Raw genomic sequence first — 10,393 nt, forward strand, 5'->3', positions numbered from 1 at the left:
ATTTTGGAGGTTTAATATTTAATGACTGCCCCACTGGATTTTCGACTTGCATGGGACCTGTAGCCCCTTTGTTTTGGTCAATTTCTGCCATTTGGAATGGGAGCATTTATCCGAAGCCTGTACCACCATTGTATTTACAAAGTAACTAACTTGCTTTTGATTGTACAGGCTCATAGGTGGAAGAGACTTGCACTTGCCTTATCTCAGATAAGACTTTGGACTGTGGACTTTTGAGTTAATGTTGAAATGAGTTAAGGAATGGGGGCGCTGTTGGGAGGGAAGGCATGATTGGTTTTGAAATGTGAAAAGACATGAGATTTGAGAGGCGCCGGGGCAGAATGATATGGCTTGCTGTGTATCCCCAACCAAATCTCATCTTGAATTGTAGTACCCGTTATCTCCATTTGTCAAGGGAGAGATCAGGTGGAGGTAACTAACTACATCATAGAGTGGTTCTCCCATTCTGTTCTCATGATAGTGAGTGAGTTCACAATGAGATTTGCTGGCTTTTTTTTTTTTTTTTTTGAGACGGATTCTTGCTCTGTCAGTAAGCGGGATCTCAGCTTACTGTAATCTCTGCCTCCTGGGTTCAAGCAATTCTCTTGCCTCAGCCTCCGGAGGAGCTGGGACTACAGACATGCACCACCATGCCCAGCTTTTTGTATTTTTTTGTAGAGATGGGGCTTTGCCATGTTGGGCAGGCTGTTCTCGAACATCTGACCATAAATGATCCGCCCACCTTGGCCTCCCAAAGTGCTGGGATTACAGGTGTGAGCCACTGTGCTCAGCTGATCTGATGGTTTTATAAGGCAGTTTTCCCTTATAAAAGAGAGCTCTTGCTCTCTCTGTCTCTCTCTCTCTCTGCCTTGTGAAGGTGCCTGCTTCCCCTTCCACCATGATTGTAAGTTTCCTGAGGCCTCCCCAGTCATGTGGAATTGTGAGTCAATTAAGCCTCCTTTGTTTATAAATTACCCATTCTCCGGGAGTATCTTTATAGCAGCGTGAATATGGACTAATGCAGACTCCTTTGGCATTCAAGACAACATTGTTACTGAGACTGGCTGATGTCTCTCCTCATTTTCAACTAGTCTCTGAATGGGAATACGTTCGAGAAATGAACCATTAGACAATTTCATTACTGTGTGAACCTCACAGAGCATACTTACGCAAACTTAGATGATACATCCTATTGCTCCTAGGCTACAAACCTATACAGCATGTTGTTGTACTGAAGACTTTGTGCAGTTTTAATAGAATGGTCAGTATTTGTATATTTAACTGTAGAAAAGATACAGTAAAAATATGGTATAGCCCAGGCACAGTGGCTCATGCCTGTAATCCTAGCATTTTGGGAGGCCGAGGTGGGCAGATCACTTGAGGTCAGGGGTTTGATACCAGCTTGGCCAACATGATGAAACCCCATCTCTACTAAAAATACAAAAATTAGCCAGGCTCAGTGGTGGACAACTGTAATTCCAGCTACTCAGGAGGCTGAGGCAAGAGAATCTCTTGAACCTGGGAGGCAGAGTTTGCAATGAGCCAAGATCATGCCACTGTACTCCAGTCTGGGTGACAGAGCAAGGCTTCATTTCAAAAAACAAATTACAGTACAGAAGATTAAAAAATGAGTTCCAGACCAGACCGGGTAACATAGTGAGATCCCATCTCTACCAAAAAACACAAAAATTCACTGGATGTAATGGTGTGTACCTGTAGTCCTAGCTTCTTAGGAGGCTGAGGTGGGAGGCGCACTCCTGCCTGAGTAACAGAGCAAGGCCCTGTATTTAAAAGAAAAAAAAAAGATACACCTGTATAGGGCACTGACCATAAACTGTGCTTGCACACTGAAAGCTGCTTCCAGGTGTGAGTGAGTGGTGAGTAATGTGAGGACCTAGGACATTACTGAACCCTACTGTAGACTTTACATACTTAGGTCACATTAAATTTATAAAAATATATTTTTCTTTCTTCAATAATAAATTAACCCTCGCTTATTGTAGCTTTTTTACTTTATGCACTTTAAAATTTTTTTTAACTTTTATTTTTTGGATGGGGTCTTGCTGTGTCGTGCAGGCTGAAGTACACAGCAGCATGACTATTGCTCACTGCAGCTTCGAACTCCTGGGTTCGAGCTATCCTGCCACTTTAGCCTCCCAAGTAGCTGGGGCTATAGGCATGCACCACTACACATAGAACATAGAAAAGGTATGGTAGGCCAGGTGCAGTGGCTCATGCCTGTAATCCTGGCACTTTGGGAGGCCAAGGCAGGCAGATCACGAGGTCAAGAGATCAAGACCATCCTGGCCAACCAACATGGTGAAACCCTGTGTCTACTAAAAATATAAAAATTAGCTGGGCATAGTGACACATGCCTGTAGTCCCAGCTACTCAGGAGACTGAGGCAGGAGAATCACTTGAACCCGGGAGGCAGAGGTTGCAGTGAGCTGAGATCGTGCCACTGCACTCCAGCCCAGGTGACAGAGCAAGACTCCATCTCAAAAAAATAAGTAAATAAATAAAAAAGGTAAATTTTCTAAAAACATTTTCACTCTTTTTGAATAACACTTAGCTTAAAACACACTGTACAGCTGAACAAAAATATTTTTCTTTGTATTCTTATGAACTTTTTTCTATTTTCAAAATTAAATTTTCTTTTTACATTTTACCTATTTTGTTAAAAACTAAAACACAAGCACACATACTAGCCTAGGCCTACACAGGGTCAGGATCATCAATATCACTGTCTTCTACTTCCATATCTTGTCCCAGGGGAAGTTCTTCAAGGGCCATAACATGCAAGGAACTGTCATCTCCTATAATAAAGCCTTCTTTGGGAAGACCTCCTGAAGGACTCTCCTGAGGCTGTTTACAGTTACCTTTTTTTCTGTAAGTAGGGGTATAGTTTAAAATAATGATAAATAGTAAACACATAGCCAGTAACATGGTATTTTATCAAGTACTATGTACCATACATAATTCTATGTGTAATACTTTTATATGCAGCTTACTGTGCTGCTTGTTTACACCAGCATCACCACAAACATGTGAGTAATGCATTGTGGTAAGACGTTATCATGCCTTTGTCTTTAGGCGACAGGAATTTTTCAGTTCCATTATGATCTTATGGGACCACCATCATATATACAGTCTGTCATTGACCAAAGTCATTATACAGCGTATAACTGTACAACTGTCTTCATTTCACGTAATAGAATGTTTTACCATAAGTGGTTATGGCAATGTCCTCAAGTAATGAGCAGAGTATTTTTGGATGACAGAAGTTGAAATTTAAGATTATACTAATTAAAACTAAATATTTTTGGTATATAGTAATCTATATGGATTTAGAATTATTTTATTTCCTTATTCAAGACAATGGGTCAAGCCATAAAACCTAACTGGCCACACAGGTCATCAGTTATTCTTTACTACCTTATTCCAAACCTGCCACATCTTCCCTGCTCAACTCCAACATGGTGCTAGAGAGAAATCCCATACTAAAGATAATGACAGTTGAAAAGAAGAAAAAAAGAAGAATAAAAAAGTCAAATGATTCCATGAACTCTTTCAATGACCATATATTCCTCGTTTGGAATTTAGTAAATGCTGTTTTAAAACCCAGGAAGGCTGGGCACGTAATCCCAACACTTTGGGAGGCTAAGGCTGTAGGATTGCTTGAGGCTAGGCGTTTGAGTCCAGCCTGGGAAACACAGTGAGACCTCATCTCTAGACAGAAATTTAGGAAAACCTAGCTGTGTGTGGTAGTGCCCACCTGTAGTATGAGCTACTCGGGAGGCTGAGCCCAGAAGTTCAAGGCTGCAGTTAGCCATGATTGCACCACTGTATTGCAGCCTGGGCAACAGAGTGAGATCCTGTTTCTACAAAAACAAAACCATCAAGCCTGTAATTACAAATTACAGAAGATGTAAGATTCTGTTTGCCTTTTCTTGAGATGGAGTTTCGCTCTTGTTGCCCAGGTTGGAGTGCGATGGCACGATCTCGGCTCACTGCAACCTCCGCCTCCTGGGTTCAAGCGATTCTCCTGTCTCAGTCTCCTGAGTAGCTGAGATTACAGGTGTCTGCCGCCACACCTGGCTAATAGAGACGGGGTTTCATTGTATTGGTGAGGCTGGTCTAGAAATCCTGACCTTAGGTGATCCACCCGCCTCAGCTTTGCAAAGTACTGGGATTATAGGAGTAAGCTACCGCGCCCAGTCTGTTTGCCTTTTTAATGTCATCTAATTCATTTTATAAGTAGAGTATCAAGGAAATAATTATCATGGTATAGTTTGGGAAAAGGTGAGTAAATCCCAAACACTGCTGGCCCAAGGTTTTATTTGGTAGGTCTAAACCTTGACCTTACAGCTATGAAATTTCAAGTTTGTGCTTGAATACATGACTAAAACAATGAAAATGAAAAGACCAATAGTATGTACCATTTTAGTTTTTATTAATAAAATAGAAACCTAAACTCAGACAACTGCTTTATTCTTGCATCTAATCTGACCATATATTGGAGTAACAATTCTTTATAAAAGGACTTAGGTGAGAACTGTCAATATATCAGTTCCATCAAAAACTCTAGGTTGGAATATCTTAAAAAGAGTAAACTAAATATGAGAAAGCACAGAAATCTCTCCCTCAAACTAGAGGGGCTTCCTTTAATAGTCTTTAATATAGCTCATTTGCAATTGTATGAAAATCCATCACGATCAATCATGTTGCACAATCCCTAAAGGATAAAACTGAGGAAACTCATGGATAATTTTCACAGCTTCATTGTAAAGTCCAAGATCTGAAAGAAACATTTAAGCAAACATTTAATCTACAGTGGAAAGTTGTAACATCAATTATTATCTAAGATATTTTTACCTATTTCCTTTTTCTCATCCTTTTGGAAGTGAATTTCTAGAAATGGAGATATGGATTATGGATTCTTGTATTTAACTGTGACGTCAAAAAAAAAAAAAAAAAAAAGACATGGGAGTACCAGCCATTTTGATGTTCATTATACAGGCAGTTTCTGCCTGGCAGTGTTTGGGTGTTATGCATTATTCAGTTCCTTCAATTTATATATTACAACAAAAAAACTAATACTATTTTTGTTATATTAAAAAAATTACCTTTCGACAAATATTAATTAATCTTTACTGAGTTTCCTACGTATATAAGCACTACTTAGAAGCAGGTCAAAACAAAATGTACCCCCATTTTCCTTTAGGATCACAAAATTCTATAGAAATTGAAAATATAGCAGTACTAATCCTCTAGACCAATATATATCAAATTAAAAATAAAAAGTTTTCCTGCTAATTACATAAAACCAGTCAATACTCTAATGCTTTATTTACCAAAAGGATGGTTATCTTCTTTAAACTGGACATAAGATGTACACAAGATGGTGGCCTTGGTGGTTACTTTTCCAACCACTTCCATAATTCCAGAGATTTCTTCATCAAGCTAAGGCACAGAACAAGACGTCAATTTGGTGTTATTACATTTTCAGTTGACAATTAATTTGGAAAACTGTTATACAGGTTACTAATCTTTCACTTCAAGTAACAAAGTAATTTTAAAAATTACCAATGCAAAAGTTAAAATGTAACTTGTTAACAAATGTTTGAGTACTTAACTGTCAGCATGTTAACATTCCTGTTACATTTACCAGTAGCTTCAAGTACAAAGCTACAATTCAAGTTAAAGCCGAAATCGCTATTGAAAATGTCCAGCATTTCTATAAGCAGTAATTTCCTATGAGAGGAATCTTCTATAATCTGTATTTCACAATGTGTTCTGTACACATTAACCAAACAGCATATGGATTTGTCTTCACAAAATGCCAAAACAAGTTTTAAGTATTTTAAACATAAAATGCAAAAATAAATACGTAAAAACTGAAATATATGAACAAAAATAGAAAATAAAATAAAATTTAAAACTTTGAGGGACAGGTCGAGGCAGGAGGATTGCCTGAGACCAAGAGTTCAAGACCAGCCTGAGCAACATAGGAAGACTCCATCTCTACGAAAAACAAAACAAAACAAAAATTAGCCAGGCATGGTTGAGCATTGCCTGTAGTCTCAGCTACTGGGGAGGCTGAGATGGGAGCAACTTGATCTCGGGAGGCTAAGGCTGCAGTGAGCCACGACGGTGGCACTGCATTCCACCCAGGGCAACAGAGTGAGACCCTGTCTCAAAACAAAAAACAAAAATAAAACAAAAAACCTCTTGAGGAAGAAAAAAACAATTTAAATTTTTCTTATGTGATTTTATGGTCTTTCATAAGGAATGAGAATTGTTATCCAGCATTTATGGGATATTTTCAAAAATCATGAAGCCCAAAAAATCATTGGTTAAAAATGTAAAAGGAAATATAATGAGAGAATAGTACAAGAATTTAATTTTTGAGCCAGGGACGTTTTACCAGCTCATCCTTTTTAAATTCATTCCAAAAAATTAGACACATTGGCAACAAACCAAATCCATATGAAGAATTAACTATAATATATATGAGACTTATTAATATTTAAACATACGGGTTCCATCAACTCGATGGTTCCATTTTTTCCTTCTCCATCTGAAAGAATAAACATTTTTCCAGTGGGATGAATCTAAAAACGAAACATAAGATTAAAATCTCATTGAAACAACAAAAAAGTTTGACAAACGATGAGTACATTGATCCTTAATGGAGCACAAATCAACTGTTTTTTGAACAGTTTATTCGTTCTATTCATTCAGTTTATTCAACTTATTAGTTCAAATTATAATCTTACGTTACCAAATGTCTTCATAGAACACAGTTAATTTTGAATCTCAGAAAAACAAGGATTTTTTTTTGGTAGTGTATAAGTAGGTTCTGTATTTGCTAAATATGGCAACCCTATTCTAATAACAAATCAAAGGAAGCCCACCCTATCGAAAAGTGAAAGCTGCTGGCACTCATGATTTAGACAGCACATATCCCATGGAGGGTATGTTTTAAAAATCAGGCATGATGAAGTAAAAGGAGAACTGGTTGCTGGAATATCTGTGTCTACTCCTGGGAAGCAGCTGTAAAGAGCGCTGTCAGATCGCGTTTGAATGCCACCTTTGCCACTTGCTGAGTTTCTGAGCATTTTAGTCAACCACCTACCACTCATACTCAGTTTCCCTACTTGGGAAGTCAGAGCAACACTCATTTAACGAAAAGGATGTGTGGATGAAATGAGCTACTAAATAAGTCTTTATATAATAGTTTTCTTTCCCTCAGCTTTTCAGGTCACTGATTCCAAGACTTTGGGCCTGTTTCTCGCCTGTAGAATGAGGGAACTTCACTTTAATAGTGGGGTTAGATAACTCACTACTACGGGACCCAAAGCGGACAATCAAGGCATGTTTTACAGAGAAGCGATTACGAGGAAACGAGGTTTGCAAAAAGAAGTAATTTCAGAAGAGAAGGAAACCAGCAGATTAGTTTTGTCGGCGTCCGTGACGTCTGAGTAAACTAAGAAATCTGAAGGTAGATGTGGGAGTCGTGTTTATAATTTCCCCTACGTAAGCACGGCCAGAACGGAGGCGACAGGCACTGGAATTTAGAACGCAGAGCATCTGAAAACACCTTGTTTTCGTGTCATAAAAGAGGCACCAAAATGGGGCTACAACGGCTAAAGAATTTCCAAGAAGTCTCCTTTTGCAAAATAAAGGATTCGGGAGCGCAGTGATCTGAGGCTTTCCGTCCTTTTTCATCCGCCGTTATCCACTTAGAATCCGCCACCCAGGCGGTCATGGGGTCCCTCCCTCCAGCTACGGACAGGGGAGCCCATGACTGCGAACCCGCATACCTTTTCCAGCCTCCCTACGAAGCAGACAGGCTTGTCGATGAACTGAGCTAGCATGCCGACGTTGATGCGCGACCTCGGTAACTCCATCATGTCCACCATGATTATGGTCCAAGACTGCAGCTGGCGGGAAACCCACGAACTACTGAAACTGTGCGCCCCGCGGGTGTCTATGGGGCAGATTTCCCGGCACCAATCAGCGAAGACTAGCGCTCCAGCTTCGCCAATTAAATGCGCGGAAAACTAAATCGCAATCGCGCTGTCACTGAAAGGGGTGGAGAAGGGGCGGGATGCGTCCGGAAGTGGAGATTGGCTGCTTAGTGACGCACGGCGTCCTGGAAGTTGCCTGATACAGGGCGAGAGGCAGTGGAGGCGGGGCTTGGATAGGGGCGGAACTTGAGGCTACCCTTCTGCGATCAGTGGATTCTCGGCGGTGACTTGACCCCGGAAGTGGGGTGTGGAGCTCCGGTGCCGGTGCGGCGGCGGACTGCGGCGCGAGCCTCAGGTACCTCTTCTCGCGGGAGGCGCCGCAGCCTTACTATTTCCCCATTCTTCCCGCGGACAGAGTCAAAAGAGCTAGGCGGGATTTCGGTACCAGCTGCTGCCGCGGTGCTGTGGGTGCTGCGTACCAGCTGTTACTGTTGCCTCGCCTTCCCTCTTGCCGGTTCTGCGTGGGAGGCGCGGGAGTTTTGCTGAATAATATGTGGTGTGGCGTCGGGGTTGTGATACCAGCCCCCTTGGAGATGGGGAGAGGGGTCATCAGTGATCTTGATCACTTTCTTCAGGCTTTTGCCACTTGTTGGCTGAGGGTCGATTTACTCCCTTCGCTGCGTCACTCTACTTTCTCCAGTTTCTCCACCTGTAAGAAGAGAGAGTGACTCGATTACTTCTAAGACGTTTTTTAGCCCAACCTGGCCACACTGCGGAGGTGCCGGTTCTCTCGCCCCGCTACCTCCTCTGCGTTGGCAGCCAATAGAAGCAATTTGGGATGGGTAACGGAGAAGGACTACTGGCCACTACCAGAGGAGACAAGCTTAAATCGTTGTTAGACCCCGAGTTAGTGTTCCCCGAGCTAGGGTTCCCCCTTCTGAGGCGTATTTTCCCCATCCGCAAAACGAAGGGTTAGGCGGAATGATTTGCAAGGTACCAGTTGACTCTAACTTTTGGCGGTATGTTTGACTCAACAGTTTAAACCCCCTCAGCAGTCTTTCTACTCTGGAGGGCGATCTGGAGGTCTGGAAGATAACCGATTCCTGGGAGATTGGGGGTAGTCTCCAATCTGTCCCTGGCTCATCTTGAGACCCGAAGGCGGCGGCCTTGCCAGGAATATTCTAGAGTGAATACGCATAAAAATACCTTCAAACGGTACTGTGGAAATGGGACAGAAGTTTTAATTGGGTATTATAACTTTGTGGAAACTGAGTGTGAATTTGCCCAAAGCTACAGAATTGTCATCGTTCAAATTCCCTTAAGCAAAAAAGATCCGATTTGAGACTTGACGTAGCAATTTAAGATTGGAATCTCATGTACGATAATTAAATGATAGTCTCCCTTAGTATTTACTTAGCACTTAATAGGTTTGTCTTAGTTTTACTAACAGGAGTTTAAAGGATTTCATTAAACAGATGTAGAATGTGTGTCAGTGGTGTATAAAAAAGTTGTGGTTGTATTGGTACAAGTCAATAAAGTCCATTTTGTATTAAAGCTTTAAGTCTTTTGTACTTTAGCATTGTTTTTGCAAAGCAAGTTGATGTGCGTTATATAGGGGAGAGTACACACATGAATGTCTTTAATAGCATTTTTTTTTTGAGGCAAGATCTTGCTCTGTCACCCAGACTGGAGTGCAGTGGCATGCTCATAGCTCACTGTAGCCTTTAACTCCTAGGCTTAAGCGATCCTCTCACCTCAGCCTGCAAGTAGCTGGGACTATAAGCACATACCACCACACCCAGCTAATAAATAAATATATATATATATTTATTTTTGTACAGATGAGGCCTCGCCATGTTGACCAGGCTTATCTCAAACTCCTGGGCTCAAGCGATCCCTCCCTCCCCTCTCTCTCTCCCGAAGTACTGGAATTACAGGTGTGAGCCTTGGTACGCACCCTGTAATAGCGATTTTTTTTTTTTTTAAAGAGCAGTCCTGAGAGTACCAGATGTTAATGTCATTGTTTACTTGCAGTGAAAACGACCACTTTTAAGCAAAAGCTTTCTTTTAAAACAGGGAGATGAGCAAGAAGATAATTTAAAAAAGCTTTTTTGCATATTTTTGAGTCACTTAAAATATTATGGAATATATGATGTACAGAGAAAAGTATAGCTAGCCAATTTGCATAGTTTTGAGAGAAATGAAATGAATCCATGGGGCCTGTCATTCAGCTGAAGAAATGGAACTTTACCAGTTACCAGTAAATTTTACCAGTTTGCACTTCCCCAGTTAAGCCCTCCTTGCTACAGCCTTAAGTAAACACTATCTTGAAATTTGTGTTAAGCTTTCTAAGCCTTTCTACATAGTTTTATTACACATGCAGGCATTTCTAAATGGCATGTTGTTTACTATTGCCAATCTTT

The 10,393-nt window shown here is 40.9% G+C and overlaps 2 protein-coding genes across 5 annotated transcripts in view; one reads left to right on the forward strand and one right to left on the reverse strand.

Annotated features, from left to right (window-relative positions):
• Positions 1 to 4,432: 4,432 nt before the first annotated feature.
• RPA3 (replication protein A3, 14kDa) lies at positions 4,433 to 8,476 on the reverse strand. 2 transcript variants are annotated; one of them, XM_011974731.1, is made up of 5 exons: positions 8,227 to 8,476; positions 7,824 to 8,085; positions 6,537 to 6,611; positions 5,352 to 5,460; positions 4,433 to 4,795 (listed from the first exon to the last, which is right to left on the reverse strand). In XM_011974731.1, the coding sequence occupies exons 2-5, from the start codon at positions 7,920 to 7,922 to the stop codon at positions 4,713 to 4,715; spliced, it is 366 nt and encodes a 121-aa protein (XP_011830121.1). In that variant the 5' UTR covers positions 7,923 to 8,085; positions 8,227 to 8,476; the 3' UTR covers positions 4,433 to 4,712. The 2 variants fall into 2 exon arrangements, with proteins under 2 accessions (XP_011830121.1, XP_011830120.1); XM_011974730.1 differs by lacking the exon at positions 8,227 to 8,476 and having other exon boundaries at positions 7,824 to 8,183.
• The window catches only part of UMAD1 (UBAP1-MVB12-associated (UMA) domain containing 1), a 255,146-nt gene continuing 252,892 nt past the window's right edge, over positions 8,140 to 10,393 (forward strand). The window contains exons 1-3 of one of the 3 annotated variants that reach the window (XM_011974726.1): positions 8,215 to 8,325; positions 9,008 to 9,190; positions 9,959 to 9,962. The gene's annotated coding sequence lies outside the window, so the exon portion shown is untranslated. Of the gene's footprint in view, positions 8,353 to 9,007; positions 9,191 to 9,958; positions 9,963 to 10,393 lie in introns of all 3 variants that reach the window. The other 2 variants (XM_011974725.1, XM_011974727.1) reach the window with 2 other exon arrangements.

This window comes from Mandrillus leucophaeus, unplaced genomic scaffold (genome assembly GCF_000951045.1).
Source record: "Mandrillus leucophaeus isolate KB7577 unplaced genomic scaffold, Mleu.le_1.0 Scaffold148, whole genome shotgun sequence".
Classification (NCBI taxonomy): domain Eukaryota; kingdom Metazoa; phylum Chordata; class Mammalia; order Primates; family Cercopithecidae; genus Mandrillus; species Mandrillus leucophaeus.

What these genes read in the sequence shown, in the direction of transcription:
- RPA3 (XM_011974731.1), bottom strand. Translation starts at nt 7,922, where the DNA reads ATGGTGGACATGATGGAGTTACCGAGGTCGCGCATCAACGTCGGCATG. An exon ending in CCATCGAGTTGATGGAACCC is followed by an intron (nt 5,461 to 6,536) that starts GTATGTTTAAAT and finishes TCTGTGCCTTAG; the next exon opens with CTTGATGAAGAAATCTCTGG. An exon ending in AGAAGATAACCATCCTTTTG is followed by an intron (nt 4,796 to 5,351) that starts GTAAATAAAGCA and finishes TGTTTCTTTCAG; the next exon opens with ATCTTGGACTTTACAATGAA.